Genomic DNA, 18,394 nt, shown 5'->3' with positions numbered 1-18,394 from the left:
ATATATACCGCAAACTCCCAATGAGCAGAAATTTGTTACACAAAAACAATACTACACTTTTAGGTTGCAGATTAGGAGTGACACCACAGAATGCCTTTTACGTGGAGGACGATTGTTGGAGCAGTACATTGTTGATGCCTACAGTACTATGGAGGAGTCAAGGTTAGTATGGTTTAGAAACAATTAGAGATCAATTCGTGCAGAAGTGTATCAAGGGCTTGCAGACATGGTTGCTTCCAGTGACAATGCCCATGGGGTCATCGTTGTTAATGCTGGAAGAAGAATTGTATTTCCTTCATATTTTGTGGGGGGACCTCGGTACATGCAACAACTCTATCAAGATTCCATGGCAATTGTGAGTAAGAGAGGAAATCATGATCTATTCATAACTTTCACATGCAACCCAAGGTGGAAGGAAATACAAGATGCGTTATTGCCAGGACACACTGCTTCTGATCGTCCTGACTTGACTACACGTGTCTTTTATCATAAATTCAAAGATTTGATGGACTTGCTTCTTAAAAGGGCTATCTTTGGAAAGGTTGTTGGACATGTTTGTGTGATAGAATTTCAGAAGAGAAGTCTTCCCCATGCTCATATCTTATTGATTCTTGCATCCGAATATAAGCGGACAGAGATGTGGCATTATGATAGAATGGTTTGTGCCGAGCTTCCAGATAAAAATTTTATTTCCTGATTTGTATGATGTTGTGAGTCATTGCAATGTTCATGGTCCGTGTGGCGCATTGAATCCAAATGCTCCATTCATGGTAGATAGAAGATGTAGATTCAAATACCCACGTGAGTTTTGTGAATCTACTTTTGTAATTGATGGTGACGGATATCCAAGGTATATGCGGCAAGATGATGGTCAATATGTGGTTCAAAAGCAAGAGAGACTTGATAACAGACGGATTGTTCCCTATAATCCATTGTTGTATCTAAGATATAAATCTCACATCAGTGTAGAGATATGCTCGACCATATCAGCAGTGAAGTATCTCTATAAGTATGTGTACAAAGGACAAGATAGGGCCACAATTGTGCTTCAAGATGGAGAAGGAGTTCTTGATGAAATCAAGAGTTATTTAGATGCACGCTACGTATCCGCATCGGAGGCAATTTGGAGAATTTTTGTATTCTCATCGCATGAGGAAAAGCCTGATATATTACATTTGCAAGTGCATCTCCCGCAACAGAATATGGTTGCTTTTGGAGACTCTACTGACATATCCAATTTGGTGAATAATGATGATAATAGGAAGACAACACTTACAGAGTGGTTTGTAGCAAATCAACAATATCCAGAAGCAAACGATTTATTATATATAGATTTTCCCTCCGAATGGGTTTGGAACCCCACTAATAAAGTGTGGTCACATAGGCAAGGAGGTGATACCATCGGGAGAATGTACAATGTTGTTCCCAATGCTAGCGATCTTTATTATTTGTGTATGCTACTTACAATATGCAAGGGTTGTAAATCATTTGAGGAGCTTCGCACTTTCAATGGACAAACCTATGCCACTTTCAACGAAGCTTGCAGTGCCAGAGGTTTGCTACAAAATGATGATGAATGGTTTATGTGTTTGCAAGAGGCATCATGTACAAGTTCCCGCTTGCAATTACGACAACTATTTGATGTGATGTTGGTATTTTGTGAGCCAGTATGTCCAGGTAGATTGTGGCACCGATTTTCCTTGGAGCTTTCTGAGGATTATGTTTATGATTTGCATGAATATACAAGTGATGAGGGTGTATGTCATGAGATAGATAAGAATCAAGCATTATGTAACTTAGAGTCTCTGCTTCAATCATATGGGAAACGACTTTGTGACTACTCTGGGATGCCCGAAGTAGACCGTTCTGTATTATCTGGATGTGGGAGTGGTTTGATAGCAAAAGAGAGGATGTTCAATGCAAACGAGCAAATGAATTTAGCCATTCATATGGAAGCATCTTTGAACTGTGGACAAAGAGCTGCGTATAATGAAATCATGCAAGCAGTTGACTCATCAAATGGGACAGTTTTTTTCTTGGATGGACCCGGTGGGACTGGGAAGACTTATCTCTATAATGCACTACTTTGTCATGTACGTGGTCAACAGAATGTCGCTTTAGCATGTGCATCCTCGGGAATCGCAGCTTTACTCCTTAGCAATGTACGTACAACACATTCAAGATTTAAGATACCAATAGAAGTGCATTTTGAATCAACATGCAACATCAATGTAAATAGTCAACTTGTAGAGCTTTTGAGATTATCATCATTGATCATCGGGGATGAGGCTCCCATGGTCCATCGTTATGCTTTTGAGGCCTTGGACAGGACATTGAGAGATGTGATGCATTGTTTGGGGGAAAGGTGTTTCTCCTTGGGGGTGATTTTAGACAAATTTTGCCAGTTGTACCCAAAGGAGGTCGAGCAGATATTGTTGATGCCTCTTTGTGCCGATCTTATGTATGGAAACATGTGAAGACTCTGAAGCTAATAGAGAATATGTGTGTACTTCATTGTTCCAATGACTTGGTTGAGAGAGACTTTGCAAAATGGGCACTAGACATTGGCAATGGGAATGTATGTCATGGGGATTTACTTGATACTGTAGCATTTCCAAGTAGTATGATACTCGAAAATAACAATGTTCAAGGCCCAATTCACAGTATATATGGTGACTTACAAAATGTCCAAAGACATGCAAGCTTCTTTAGAGACAGAGGTATTCTTGCACCCAGCAGCAAGGATGTTTCCATAATCAATGACTTGGCTATGAGTAAAATGAGAGGACTTGACAAAAAATACTTGAGTGCAGATTCTCTTTGTACATCAGATTGTAATGGTGGGTTATATCCGATGGAGTTTTTAAACTCATTGGACCTTGGTGGTGGCTTCCCACCACACTGCTTGCACTTGAAAGAGAATGCTCCAATCATGCTCCTTCGCAACCTGGATCCAAGGCGTGGTTTATGCAATGGGACAAGATTGATATGTAAGCATTTTTATCAAAGGGTCATCGAGGCGGATGTAATCACATGTTCTCATGTTGGAGACAATGGTTGCATGGCTGCACGCAGGGCCGGCATCGTTTGCCAGGGGGAGGTATCGACCAAGGCAACAAGGCGTTCCAGTGTGTGGGTAGCTGCTTCGTCAGTGGTGTGCGCGTGCGCGGCTTGGTAGAGGAGTAGGCGCTGGGAGGTGCAGCCAATGTTGGGCTCCGACAGGCCTGCAGCATGGTGCCCTTGCATGGAGGACGGCGCTGGACCCCACTAAACCCACGCGGCCAACGCCGCTGCCACCCCAGCTGCAGTGGAGAAGGGCGAAACCCATGCGCCCATGAATATTTGGTTCATTATTTTTAGCACTCAGAAACGATTGTCAGGAATAAAGACTAGAAAATCTTTAACAATCCAACCAAAATAAAAACAAGGGTATTTTGGAAAAAAGCGAAACCCTTTCGCCCATGAATTGCTTCATTTTTTAGCACTCAAAAATGAAAACAAAAAATAATGAATTCCTTCATTATTTTTAGCACTCATTATTTTAAAATCTCAGGAATAAAGACTAGAAAATCTTTAACAATCCAACCAAAAAAAAAACAAAGGTATTTTGAAAAAAAAACTGAAATTTGAGGGGTATTGTGGGAATTCCTACAAATCAGAGGGGTATTTTGGTAATTTTCCCTAAATGTAATTATGGGCGGCACCCACATGTGCGTCCTTGCGAGAGTAGAGGAGAGAGAGAAACCCTTTTGCCAAGCCAATACCGGATTCATCCAGGGGTGAAGGGCTAGTGTCCTAGTCTTCGCTCTCCTTCAACCATTGGACTCTCGACAAACCGGCGTTAACACTCTTCTTTAGCCCTGCATGTTATGTGAGGTTCTCAACAAGTGAGCTTATATTACTGAGAATGCCTTGCTCAACAGAAAGTTACGAAGGTACCCAAGCTTTCAGGTGTAAGTTGCAAAGAGAGACATAGGCAAGACCCCTGCGTTTAGAAGTAGCCGTCCTGCATGGTACCGCCCCCTCCCCCCCTCTCTATCTCGCAGGTGGAAGAATAAAGGTTATTTCCGCACAAAAGGTACAACATTGTCCATAGGTCCACCATTCCACTAGCGATCCCTCTCCTCAAAATATCACAGAATCCCATGGATGACGCCATCGCACAATCCCAGGGTGCACTATTGAAGGTGTTCCCTCCTCAGCATACCACACAGTCACATCCCTTGGTCTCCAAGCGTACTGTCAAGCTCCTGCATAGTCCTTAGCAAAGCAATTGAGCAGTGCAATTTGTCGCCATGGGTTTGCATATGGGCAACCGTGTTGTTTTAACTCTACCTCTCTCTCTCTCTCTCTCTCTCTCTCTCTCTCTCTCTCTCTCTCTCTCTCTCTCTCTCTCTCTCTCTCTCTCTCTCTCTCTCTCTCGCTCGCTCAAGTCCTTGGGACTAAGTAACACCTATATTTAATGCGGACCCGCATAATGGGATCGACGGTCGGGGTGGGGGGCGCGATCTCGAGGCACACTTAACCTGGCCAGCACGAAAAACGAGGCGCACCGCCAGAAAAATGGGGGCGCTAAACTAGGCTAGCGCGAAATCATCCACGTGTCTTGATGAGGCAAGGGTTGGCGCCAAGATGCCTGCAGCATGAATCTTTCTATACTTACTCTATGTATGTAAGTTGGCTCAAAAAAATAGATAGGACCTTGGAGCTACTCTAAGCAGTGGGATGTTGGGGCTTATTCCTTCCCTTCGATTTGCCAAGAGGAAATTTTCAAAAATTAGGGTTATTTTTTGGGTTTTTACACTATTTTTCATATCCTTTTCCTCTTGCCCTCAATCGACATTTTTGAAATAGTTGAGATACATTTTCCCCGAACACTGTTGTTGGACGGATACGCCGCGACGGACGTCAACACAGTGAGAACTCGCCTAACAAGATTTTTGAGCTAAGGACGAAGCTCGACCCGCAGGCGCGTGGAAGCAAGCATAGGGTGTCAACCTACACTCGACCGACTCCTAACTAATTCCTACAGAGGTCTCTACCCAATGTCTAAGCTATAGCCTTCAAGAGTGCATAAGAGGAAAATTCCTACAACGCTTTCTAGAGCCGAATACCCATCAAACAATCTCGAAACACCACAGAACTTGAAGGAGACCCTACTAACACCAATAGGTCGCTCTCCCTAAGGTCTATGAACCAAAATCCCAACCCAAAACACCTAATGCAAAATCACGTAGGATGTTTGGCCGAAATTTGCAGGTCTTCGTTTCCGAAATCTAAAGTGCCTAATGTGTAGCTCTACTCAATGCGAACACGTGGATATGCTGAAATGCAAAATTGGACAACGTATGCTCACCGAATCACCAGATGAAGCTCGTAGATGGAGCTCACAAAACCGGACCGTACGTGCGCAATGTAGGTATTGGTACCCAAAACACCTAATGCAAAATCACGTAGGATGTTTGGCCGAAATTTGCAGGTCTTCGTTTCCGAAATCTAAAGTGCCTAATGTGTAGCTCTACTCAATGCGAACACGTGGATATGCTGAAATGCAAAATTGGACAACGTATGCTCACCGAATCACCAGATGAAGCTCGTAGATGGAGCTCACAAAACCGGACCGTACGTGCGCAATGTAGGTATTGGTGTGTAGCTCTCGTCGGGGGTACCACATTGCACTTCTCCGCACTCGATTGTGACCACCGGTGCGCGCGTAGCGTCAAGATGAAGCTCTCACTCTCTCTCGTACACAGTACGCTCGCTCATAGACTTCAAAACTCATTTTTAAATGACAAAAGGTTTTTCATTAAGGTCAAAAAGTGGTATAAATACCTTACAATTCTCAAACCCTAATGTTCCATTTTGACCATCTACTCAATCTAAATGTCAAAACTGGGATACAATCTGGAAACTTCTGTAAGCCCCAATATTTACAAAGGTGAAATGTCGGGTTTTCTCAATAAATGAATAATTACAAAAAATAATAATCTGCCGAGCAGTCATTTTCCGTAGGGTGTGTCCTGCTTTTAACACTCCCCCCTTCCTTGTTCATGTCGTCCCCGACATGGCTGTTGAGCTGCTTCTTCATCTTAGGCTTTCTCGCAGCTTGAGCAGTGACTCATATCTTGCATGTTGAGCTAGTAGCGTCGGGCCGAATATGTCAGTTCTGATTGTGAAGAAGCCGATGTAGAAAGCTTCTTCAAAGGCCTGGAGGTGATAGGATGGCAAAAACATAATCCTTTGATACAATGCATGTATCACCTCCTTGCAAGGCTGACTAGACAGATCGTATGCACATCGGTATGTATCTTGAAAGAAGAAGATATTGTCTATCGCCTGGCCTGGTTTGAACGTCTCGAAGACTGCCAAAAGTGTTTTGCAAATCTTTCTCATCATAATGCAAGATAGGTCAAGCAAGCCAGTGAACAATTTGATGGCGCCCTTAGGGTTTTCACCATGTATTGAACACTTATTCTCTCGCCTGCCTTCAAGCCTGGCAGCTTCGGATAGTTTAGCCAAGTAGGTTGGCTTCTTTGCAATAGCTCATGGGCCTTCCACGTCGCATCCTTGGTAGAGGGCAGAAACTTAGGTTATCTCTGATGACTGTTGGTGCCTCTACCAGATGGATTAGATACTGTGGATATTTTGCCAGCCATGCCTTTCTCCACCTGGGTTGGGAGTTGACTAAGTCGACTATCAACTTTACCCCTTCAGGCTTGGAGATGTCTGCTGTGTACAGTGGCACTGTTGGCTCCTCTCTAATTCTTTTGTTGATTGTGGTTGCTTCGTACTTTAGCAGAGGATATGGGAGAGAGGGCTGTAGCCATTCACGCCGAAGATTGCTGGCATCTATCTTCTGAATAGTCATTGATTTAAAGACCCTCTGCTCCCATTCCAAGGCTTCTTTGGCCGTGTCTCTGATTTCCAATTCTATGGCCTTTCGCAGCTTCTCTTCTTCTTCTTGTGTCAGATCTTGTGGCTCTTGAGAGGGTCCTACAAGGATTTCCTCTTGCATGGGTGTGTCCACAGGATCTGCCACATTCTCTAAGTCTATTCCTTCCATGGCTGTTGGCCCGGTGCTGAGCTGCTCTTATGTCTGCAGGCCTCTCAACTCTTCTATTTTCTTTTGGAATGTCTGCTTTTTTGCTTCAGCTTGCTCTCCCATATTCACAAGGAGGTCGTTCAAATCGGCATTTATCTTCTCCGCCTCCTCGAGCTTTCTCTTGAGGGTTTCTAGCTCATTCTGCATTGCCTTGTGCTCATCTTCCATGCGGGTTTGCATGACCACTGACCCCTCGGCCATCATCAGCCTCTGCTTTTTCTCTAAGGTTAACTCCTTTTGGAGCTCTTTCATTTGTTCTTCATAAAGCTGACTCTCTGAAGTGGTGTGAGTCGAGCTAGTAGCTCTGACTCTGGCAGAAGATGCCCGTAGCCGTTGGATGGTTTGATATTTAACTTTAATCTGGTCTTTGAGCTCGATGACCTCATCCTGGCTAGCCTCCTGCTCTATCTCTACCTTCTCTTTGGCATTCCGCATGGCTTCCACTTCCTTGGACTCTTCAGCAAGTTGCAGGGTTAGGTTTTCCCTTTCCCTCTCTGCATTTGTCAATGACTTGTTGAGTTTTCTGTATTTGTCTTCGGCTCCTTGCAGTCTTTGAGCTGCTCTCCGATTTTCTCTTTCCATCTCCTGGCATCTTTGCAATGCCTTTGTCAGACTGGCTTGCAGATCTGCTTCTCTTTCTATATGCCTTTGGCTTTGTTTTTGTAGAGTGTCTACTTCAGACTTGATCTGCACTTCAGTGGCTTTGATATTAGCCATCTCACTTTCCATGGCCATTGATTGTGCCCTGAGCCCGGTTAGCTTGGTCATCACCACATCCCAATCATTGGTGGGTGGCTGCAGGTCCACTGTATCAGTGGCCATCTCTTTTAGATCCACTAACCACATGCTCTGCATCTGTTATTTGGGTCCTGTGCTTGCCAAGTCAAATGCGACTGTGGCTACCTCTTCTTTTGAATATCCAGCAGCTAGTAGATCAAGAAATGTGTTAAACCTTGCTTCATTTGGCTCTGGCTGCTCACTTTTGGGCTTAGCTTCTTCTTTTTGCTCTTGCTCTTGGCTCTGTTCTTGCCTTGAATCTTCTTGATCTTCATATTTGTCTAGCTCCTCCTTCTGTTGAGTTTGTGGAGGGCTACGAGGCGGTGGGTTGGACTCCGGGCTGGACGGTGGAGTTGCCGGCTTTTTCTTGAAGTCCTTGTCCGCCTTTGTCTTTCTCTCTCTCTCTCTTGGCCTTCCTGCTCTTCTAGCAGTTGCCGTCGGACTTCATCCACTTCTGCTTCTGTAAATGGTACATTTGGGATATTTTTTGCCGTGGCATCCAGAATCTCAAAATTTTCGATATAATCTTCAAATCTTTCTCTGTGCACCCTTCGGGATGATCCCGACATTGCTTCTAGTGACGGCTTCCATAGCTCGCTCAAATATCCCTTGAGGGCTCTTTTGGCTCTGAAACTTTCCATTAGCCGCTCTAGCCGTGCCGCTTTCTGTGATTTTGTCTCTTTGACCGGCACTTGGACACTCTCTTTCTTTCCTTTCTTCAACTCTGGCTGCTCCTCCTGCACGGTTTCTAACCGGCGTTTCAACCTTGTGGCAACCCTTGGTGCTTTGGGCTGTTCCTCTTCCTTATCTTCCTTGAGCCTTAGCCAGTCATTTTGTGATGGAGGGTTAGGCCATCTTCCCTTGGCAAGCAATGCCCCATATACCAGTTTCGTGATCATCTCACCCGACACAATGTAGGCGGGGTTCTTGTTGCCCATCTTCACCAGATTATCATGGATATAGGCTGCATAGTTGATTACCTTCGGCTTGCTCTTCTGCATTGCCCAGGTGAAGGTTGTGGCAATTGCTCTAGGTGGCATTCTGTACTTTTGTGGCCGCTTTGTACACATGTGGAAATACTGATTGTAAAGCTGGCTCATGATTTCCACTTTAGGGTTTGCAATGTCTTCAAAGGTGTAGTTGCTCTTCTTTTCTGTGTACACCTTGACTTCATCTCGGCGCTTTGTCACACTATCCCCTTTGTTGGAGAGGTCTAGTGCAACTGCCACTAGTTTCTCTATAATTACTATCACAGTGTCCGCGGCTTGCCCTGTAGATTCGTAACTCTGTTCACTCCATCTTCTTTGATTGTAGTCACAAACTCCCATACTCTTTTTATGTCAATTCCTGCCGGCACAGCTTCAAAATAGTTATGGAGATCTATTTTCTCTTGGTACTTTGCCATTTTGCTTCTAACAAACTCATTGAGCTCCCGCGGTAGCATGGGTAGCTCTATTACATTTCCTTCAGTGTCTTTGAACACGCCTTGGTAGATCTTTAGATCATTTGACTCTAGCAAGTCCTCTTGAATCCACGTGCTGGTTGGCTTTAGAGTTCCTTCTGGGATGACAAACGGCTCTACTTCTTCCAAGTAATCTTTTATGGTCATCCTCTTCTTCTTTGCCGGTGATTTTGCGGCTGCCATTGATCCTGTTGCACTCAGTAGTCCGAAGTTAGCGTTTTTTCCATATCGGCTGAGAAAATGAGTTTTAACTATCCAAATGACTTGAAAATTGAAAATAAAACTTAAAAGGAACTTGGGAAAATGTGCATGTGCTCACAGTGTTATTCTGGCAAAAATTTATCATTTAGACATCCTACGCGTAGGATGTCTTTTCCATCAGATTTTGGTGATACTTGGCAGCTGGTGGCCCTTGGCCTGTGCAACATGGCTATGTGCTTGGAATTGGGTTTGGGCATCAAAAAATGCATTTTTGGGCAGATTCAGGCTGTAGGCTCACAAATTGGGTAGGATGTCCACAACAGGTAGCAAATGATATCCAAATGGGTTGAAAGATGAGATATGGGCTCCTTGCACCATGGTAATGGCTCCCATGATGTCATTTTTTGCACAGAAGGTCAAAATTATTCTAGAGACATCCTACGCGTAGGATGTCTATTTCATCAAAATAGCTTGAGATTTTTTCTGTGGGTAGCTCTTGGCCTGTGGAATAGGGCTATGCTCTTGGATTTTGATTTGGACAAGATTTGATGTTGGTAAGACCCTGTGTAGTGTTTTTGGGCTCAAAAAGTGTATCTTGGAGATGTTGGGGGTCAAAAATGATTAGAATGGCTTCAAACTTGATATATGAGCTCTTGAAGGTGATATAAAAAGATCTAGAATTGGAAAACACCCTCTGTAGGCCAAAAATGTCAAATAGACATCCTACGCGTAGGATGTCTACTTCATCATTTTTTGCAGGTGACCACACAGATTGGTTGGCAATGTGCTCATGAATGTATTGTGCAAGTTTCATGTGATTTGGACAAGTTTTGGTAGGTCTATGGCCCATTATTGCCTCTATGCCCTGACTTTGCGTTTCTTCATGCATATGAGGTCAATTTTGGTCCAAATGTGATGAAACTTGGTGGCTAGCATGTAAAGGCTATTTAGAAAATGTGTGTGTGATGAGAGTTGTTGGGGTTTGTGCCCAGAAATGGCCTTGAGACATCCTACGCGTAGGACGTCTCCTGATGAAATTTTTGTGGAGACTCCTACTGGTGCCCGCCCTTAGTCCCCTTGAGTCCCTTTTAAGCTTAATTTCAACAAAAAAGTCAAATAGATAGAAAGTAACTCCCTGTGTGGATTTCAGAGCCTCTGAGCCATTTTTTGACTTTTGGAGTGCTTTTTGGCAATGAAATTTCTTGATGTTGGTCTCCATAGCTTCCCGATCCCTTGGGGATCCTTGCCGTATGGTTTTTGTCGACTTTTGGCTTTACCGAAGCTCCATTTGGTAATTTGTCGTTCTAAAAGCACCCGTGGTTGCGTTTACATGTCGTTGATGACTTGTGGTGGTCTACCACCATAGGACTTGGTTGTTGATGGTCTAGGAAAGCCGCTCGTGAAGTTTGGTGGCAAATGGACATGCGGTTTGGCCGCAAGAGCTATTTGACGCTTTGTGTGTCTGATGCCGTTTTTGAAGTTTAGTGCCGCTTCGGGTCACCTTTTGGTCATGTGGGCTACATAGACTTGTCGAGCATGTCAAGATGCTCCTACCCATGAATTTTGGTAGCATTTGGGCGCCTCTCCACCGATTTCCCATTTGGTGGCCTCTTGCGGGGATCTAGGAATTAGGGTTTTTCGCGATGGTTTTCTACTGCCTTTGGGCATCCAAGACTGGTCTCCTATGCTAGGGTAAGTTGCCGATGAAGTCTCATTGCTTTTGGGTTAGCCGTTAGGTGGCCACTTCTACTTGTAGGTCTCTACTACCCGCTTTCTGTGTGAACCCTACGCTAGTTTTTGCGACAAAACGACAAACATGCACGAAAAGCTCAAGGTGGTGAGCATACCTCTCATGTTTGAAGCCCGTCGGGTAGTCGTGCGCGTCGTAGAAGCTGCTGGAAGTTCCGTTCGCTTTAGGTGACAGGAGCTCTCTCTCAAAGGTCAATAGTGGAAATGAGTTTAAAATGAAGTGAAAATTTCTTATAATGGGGGTCCCCGAACCACTTTTCATGGAATTTGACATGTGCTCCCAACTTCTTGCGAGATGCGGTTTAGGCTCAAAAATTTCTTGATTTGGACTCCATTTGCCCAGTTTGCAAGAAATTTGACTAAATCTGGCCAAAACACGCTTTTCGCTCCAGTCTCATAATTGCACCCCCACCGTACCATAGGTTTTCCTATAGTCACTGATTATCCCCATATTTTTTGTTTTTCATTACGACCGTTTTTCACCTGCTTTTTGTATTTTTGAAGTTTTTCTGCCGAAAATTAGTAAAATTAAAAGGAAAATAGCAAATCAAACCCAGAAAATCCCCAAAAATCATAATAAATCAAAAACATCACCGCAAAACATTACATACACTCACATGCAATTTTTATGGTCGGATTTCTCCGTTTTATCAATATTTTGCCCGAAAAATGGCTATTTTTACTTATATACACACACACCTAGGGGCTTGATTTGGCGTTTGGCCCCATATACTTGTAGATTCATGTTGTATAAGGGCATATGTACTTGGGTTAGTCCAAAAAATTTTGCAATCAAACAATGACCTTTAAAAATAGTCGAAAAATATGCCCCTTTTTTGCTTTTTTTGCCATTGGGTCCGCATTTGAGAATGCCTCCCCCCCTCCTAGCCGGAGTCCTCCCGGACGACAAGGTATCGCCTCGGAGTATGTGCCGTGCACGGGTTGAAAAAATTGTGCTAATGCTTGGCCGTGTAATGTGGCCCTATTTTATGCTTACTCAGTCAATGCATGGAAAAATTAATGCTGTGTAAGAGAAGGGTATAAGCAAGATGCTTATTGGCATTCGCCGTCGAGGTTTCCTGTTTTCTTTGTAAGTAAAAGCTGTAACTCTACTGCTCTTTGTTTGATTGTCCTTTTTGCAAAAGTTGCTTGCTTTGCCGCTACTGTTGATATGGCCATAGTTGTCTCCTTGGAGAGAATTTTCGTGGCTGAATTGGCTGTAGACCTTGTCTCTTTTGCTTTCCATTTGTAGCTTTGTTTATTTGTTTTCATTTTCTTTGTAGGTTTATTGCTACTGCCTTGGTTGCCATTGTTATTTTGCTGATGGGCACCCACATAAATCGGTTTGCCGGTTTTTTATGCAGTTGTCTGCCTTCGGATGTTGCTTGTACGGAAGGGAGTTCCTGTTGTTTTGGTTTCGGGATCCAGATGCTAGTCGTAGTTGAGTTGTTGCGGAGCAATTTTTTTGGGATCCATATCTGTTTTATTCCCTTGATTGCTGGTTGAACTATCTGTTTCTGTTGAATTCCTCTGTTGTATTGTTGTTTGTCTGCCATTTCACTTCTATCCTTCCGCACCCATACTTGTTTTTCTCGTGTTGCTAACTCTGATCTTGCACTGCAGTAGGTGACTTCTTATGCATGTAATGAGCATGGTTGGCAGTTCCCGGTTTGCTTTTTAGTGGCACCCTGCCTTTTGGTGCTTTATCCAATGATTGCATGGCTGGCAGCTGATTATTCCAGGGTTGTTGAGCAAAGGCTACCACCTGTTGTTCTTGTGCATGCTGAATTTTGACTGCATTCGCATTCCAATCTATCTGCACATTGTACTCTTTTTGCCAAAGTTGTCCCAACAACATGGGTGTCGTGTGCTTTCATCCTTGACCACATAAAACTTGTGTGGGTAAATATATTGATGTACTTGTACATGCAATATAGTCCAACTCAATGTTTTCAGTGAATATGATGTACTACTTTTCAGCACTTGTGGAGTAGGATGAAGTTGACTAGTGGGCTTGAGCTGTTTGTATAATCTATAAGAGATCAAATTTGCTTGAGCTCCAGAATCAAGCAATGCCATCGATTCAACTTGATTGCTACCCACTTTGACTGTAATTATTGGCTCCACCGTGTCTTCATCAAAATTCGTTACTCGAATAGCATTGATTCGCAACGGTGATCCACATTGTTGTTGTTGTCGTAAAAGCCGTCTTTTTGCAATGCATTCTTTTGCTTCTGCTTGGGCTTCTTCTCGTACCCTCTTTTTCTCCTTCATTCTTTTTTTTTCTTGATGGATTTGTTGAAGCATATCCTGTGTTAGTGGTAAATGATATTGGCATTTCTTCACCTGCTAATGTAGCAAGCTTGACAACTCCGCTTTGTGATAGGTCACTAATCACAAAGGGTCCCATCCCTCGCTTTTTAAGTTTCTTGGCATGTTGCTTCAATGTATAAACAAGTACATAATCACCTGTTTTGAATTCTTTCGTGCGACATGCTTGTCAAAAAACTCCTTTTGTCTTCTCTTTTTAGCATAGATCGAAGCTACAGTTGTCAAGAGAAGTTCATCTAGTTTTTCAAGATCATCTATTCTTGAAGAGAGCTCATGCCCTGTCCATTCTAAGCGTTTCGCTACTCGTAGAGTTGGAATTAAAAACTCTATGGGTAATATAGCATTTAAGCCAAACACCATGTTGTATGGTGTCGTTCCTATCGATGTTTTGTAAGCAACCCTGTATGCCCATAGTGTTGAGTGTAGTTGCTGATCCCAGTCTGTTCTTGACTCTGATACAATTTTAGTGAGAACCGTGCATAGTGTTTTATTTGTGGCCTCAGCTTGTCCATTTGCCTATGGATGATATGGAGGAGATTTTTTATGTATGACCATGAATTCCTCTAGTAGATATTCAATGACTTCATTAAGAAAATGTGTTCCTCGATCACTGAAAATTTCTATTGGTAAACCGTATCGTACAAAGACATTCTCATACAAAAATTGTGTAGTGGCTCGTGCATCTGCTTTTTGGGTTGCCTTGGCTTCCGCCCATTTTGTGAGATAGTCTGTAGACACAATGATATATTGGGTATGGGTACGATATGCAGGGGGTGAAATAGGTCCCACAAAATCAATGCCCCATTTTGCAAATGCCCTTGCTCCCTGTTAAGTATGGAGCCTGATTTACCCTTGTAATTTTCTGTGGTAAAAGCGCACATTTGTAAGGCCCCCATTACGAGGAGAAGCCATCGTGCGTGAAGGAAAATCACTTGCCAAAAACCAAAATTTTCACGACCAAAAATCAAGGGCAACTTTAGGGGCCTCGGGGGCGGAACTACATATAGTACAATTGTTAACATAAGCATGTGTGTCCGCGTACATAGTTGGCCAATAAACCCCTAACTGTTTTAGTCTCTGGTGTGTTTTCATTATTGAACAGTGAAATGCACAATTCTAGACATGCACTTCTTCAAGATAACACTCAAATTCCTCCGGATTTACACATAGTCGTAGAATTTGGTCCAATCCTAGATGATACAGCCGTCCTGCAATCAACTAGAAGTTTTTTTTTTGTCGAATTGTTTGTTGTTTGGATCTATCTTCCGTGTTATCAAACCTACCTCTAAAGGAAAGAATGCTAACAATTTCCCGAGACCATTTAGGTATCATTTCAATATTGAAAAGATAAGCATTTGGTATGTCATCATCTACTCCTTCAAGAGCTTCCCCGTTGTGTAGCCTTGAAAGATGATCCGCCCGTAGATGAGTTTTATCCTTTTTGACTACCACTGTGAAATCAAACTCTAGCAATATAATAAACCATCGTACAATTCTCCCTTTATTGCATGGTTTATTTACCAGATACAAAAGAGCTTGATGATCTGTGAAGAACACAATTTTTTTTGCAAGAAAATAATGCCAAAATTTCTTTACAGCATAAATCATTCCTAACCCCTCTCTTTCGGTGGTTATGTAGTTCTTTTCCGCACTATTTAACTGTCGGCTTGCATAACAAACTAGAAAATCCATTGTTCTCTCCAGGTTGAGCCAGAATACTCCCGATTTTATATGCAGATGCATCAATGTGAACATGGAATATCTTTCCCAATCCGGTGCTTTAAGTACCGGTGCTGATACAAGGTTTTCCTTCAGCTTTTGGAATGAAGTTTCACACTCCTCAGTCCAGTTGAAACTTACTAAAAAACGATATAGAGGTTGTGCGATGACTGCATACATATATATGAATCTTTGATAATACCCGCAGTGTCCCATGAAGGATTGCACTTGTTTCGCATTAGTAGGCCTGGGCAGGTCTACTGTGACTTTGATTTTGTCTAGGTCTGTGGTTATGCCATTTCTTGAGACAATGTGTCCTAAGATGCGGCCTTGCCTAACCATGAAAATGCACTTTTCCGGGTTAAGACAAATTCGATATGTTCTGCATTTTTCAAATACCTTTTGCAAATGGTCAATATGTTCCTCTCATAGAAGAGAGTGTACACAAAGATCATCCATGTATATTTCTAAGAATATTCTCAGGTATTCTTTGAACGCATGCGTCATTAACCTTTGAAAGGTAGCTGGGGCATTAGTTAAGCCAAAAGGCATAACCCGATACGCATATATTTTCCATTTTGTGGCAAACACTATTTTGTGTTGATCCTCTATTGCAATTGCCAGTTGGTTATACCCTGAAAACCCATCTAGAAAGGAATAAGCCCGTTTTCCGGCCACCCTCTCAAGTACTTGTTCTGTGATTGGAAAGGGATAATTATCCCTTATGGTGGCTGCATTTACTTTCTTGAGGTTTACACACACTCGCAGTTTTCCGTTCTTCTTGGGGACTACCACAATGGGTGACACCCAATCTGTATGTTCGATTTCATAGATGAATTCAACATCCATCAGCTTGTCAATCTCCTCTTTGATTCGTTTAGCAAATGTGTCATTATATGTATAAGGACGTTGTTTGCTAGGTTTGGCATCTGATTTCAAAGGAATTGTATGTTGACATATCGATGGATCAACTCCTTTGAGGTCTTTGTAGGACCATGCAAACACATCTTTATACTTCTTGAGAATTGTGTTAGCCGTTCTTCTTCTTCAGGCTCTAAATCGGTTGCGATATAGACCGACTGAGGCTTTTCTCCTGGTTCAGCGAGGTCTATCCATTTGGCATTTTCTGGCCCATCGTAAGATTCTTGGTTTGTTCTTTCCCTGACTGGTGGTGTCATTATGATTTTTCTGTCCTGGATGGTGAATTTCCGATAGTGTGATGGTACATTCATGTTTCCTTTTTCTGACTCCCCTTTACCATCACTATCTCTCTCAGTAGTCCATACCTCTCATAAAGACCGTTTTAGTTCTTGGTATTTCTTTTTACGCTCTAGTTTGGTCCACTCTGGGTCCTTTGTTGTTTCTTTTTTTTATTTTTGAGATTTTGTTTCTGTTTTAGCTTTCCGTACTTGTCTTATTTCCTCTCGCGTTCCTTCCCTTCGAATTTTTGAGAATCTTCTTGATATTTGATCTTTTACACAATCCTTTGCTTTGACAAGCATTAGATAGTGAGTTTTATCTTTTATCATGGGCATCAGGTTCTCTCTCATTTTGTTTTATGCTCGTTTTCTCCTATAGCGTTCCTGGCGTCTAGGGCGCTGATTGGAAAAATCATAAAATTTGATATCTCTGTTTTCTCCCCACACTCGCTTGAGTTGTCTGAACACTCATTATCTGCATCATTATTTACCTCCACATGTTCAGAGGAGTTATAAAACTCTTCTTGTTCGGGTGGTTCTACAAACTCATCTTCTCCTGGTATAATGCTTACCATGTAATAGGGTAGCACATCATAGCCATCTTTATCGCAAAATTTTGTTGTTGGACTATCTGTAATGGTACAGACATCCAATATTGCTAGTATGTGTTTCCATTCGAAAGGTTCCAAGGCATCTTCAGAAAAAGGTTCCTGAATATAATCCTTGTCCTCAATCGCTATTTCTAAGACACATTCCTCTCTTTTTAAGCTCCCACAATGTGAAGCTCCGCACATCCATATCTCTTTTTGTTGCCCTAACCATGCTGGGAGTTCTGATCCTGCCAATGTAGTTGAATCAAACTCTTCCACTGGTGTCTGGTTCACATCCTTGTAACTACGGTCTTTTAGGTGTATTTTGGTTGTTGTCTTGCCATGTCTGAGGTATATGTGGTCGTAACCCCAATCCTGGACCATCTTTAATTGTCTCATGAATGGTCTTCCTAAGATGATCTCGTAATTGTTCTTTTTGTCGAAATCGACTATTGCAAATGTATGCTCATACTCGATTCCGCACGAAGTAACAATCACTTTTTCTAAAAGTCCTAAAGGCTTCTCCATGAACCCATCTGTCAATTGCAATTTCATTCTGGTAGCTCTCAAAGCTGGTTTTCCCCATTTTTTCCAGATTTCCTTGGTGGCGATAGCGACTCCTACTCCACTGTCAAGAATAGCTTTGGAAACCACTCCTTGGAATTCCATTGGTAGCGTGGTGTTTCCATCTTCTCCCTCGCAATCCTGGACCATCTTTAATTGTCTCATGAATGGTCTTCCTAAGATGATCTCGTAATTGTTCTTTTTGTCGAAATCGACTATTGCAAATGTATGCTCATACTCGATTCCGCACGAAGTGACAATCACTTTTTCTAAGAGTCCTAGAGGCTTCTCCATGAACCCAGCTGCCAATTGCAATTTCATTCTGGTAGCTCTCAAAGCTGGTTTTCCCCATTTTTTCCAGATTTCCTTGGTCGCGATAGCGACTCCTGCTTCACTGTCAAGAATAGCTTTGGAAACTACTCCTTGGAATTCCATTGGTAGCGTGGTGTTTCCATCTTCTCCCTCGCAATACTCTCCAACCTTGTTTAAAGGTATTGGCCTAGTGTTTAGTTGAGGCATGTCCAATTCTCTGATCCCTTCTTGAAGCTTTGAGGTGGGTTCTTTCACTCCAAAGTTTTCTAGGCATTTGCCTATTGTGGTCCACATGTTTGGTCGTAACCTTAGGAGTTCGGCTAATGTGATTGTGCATGCCACAGGAGTGGACAATAACTCAATCAACCCTTGTGAATCCATCCCTTTG

The 18,394-nt window shown here is 42.7% G+C and overlaps 1 protein-coding gene across 1 annotated transcript; it reads left to right on the top strand.

The window, feature by feature from the left end:
- Positions 1 to 854: 854 nt before the first annotated feature.
- LOC147434904 (uncharacterized) lies at positions 855 to 2,477 on the top strand. The gene has a single exon (XM_086489698.1). The coding sequence runs from the start codon at positions 855 to 857 to the stop codon at positions 2,475 to 2,477; it is 1,623 nt and encodes a 540-aa protein (XP_086345824.1).
- Positions 2,478 to 18,394: the final 15,917 nt, after the last annotated feature.

The sequence above is a fragment of the Adiantum capillus-veneris genome, chromosome 19 (assembly GCF_014529385.1).
Source record: "Adiantum capillus-veneris isolate H3 chromosome 19, ASM1452938v2, whole genome shotgun sequence".
Taxonomy (NCBI): Eukaryota; Viridiplantae; Streptophyta; class Polypodiopsida; order Polypodiales; family Pteridaceae; genus Adiantum; species Adiantum capillus-veneris.
The sequence above is the reverse complement of the archived record's forward strand: the minus strand, read 5'-3'. Positions and strand labels throughout refer to the sequence as shown.

Excerpts from the sequence above, each read along its gene's own strand:
- LOC147434904 (XM_086489698.1), top strand. The coding sequence starts at position 855 with ATGCGGCAAGATGATGGTCAATATGTGGTTCAAAAGCAAGAGAGACTT.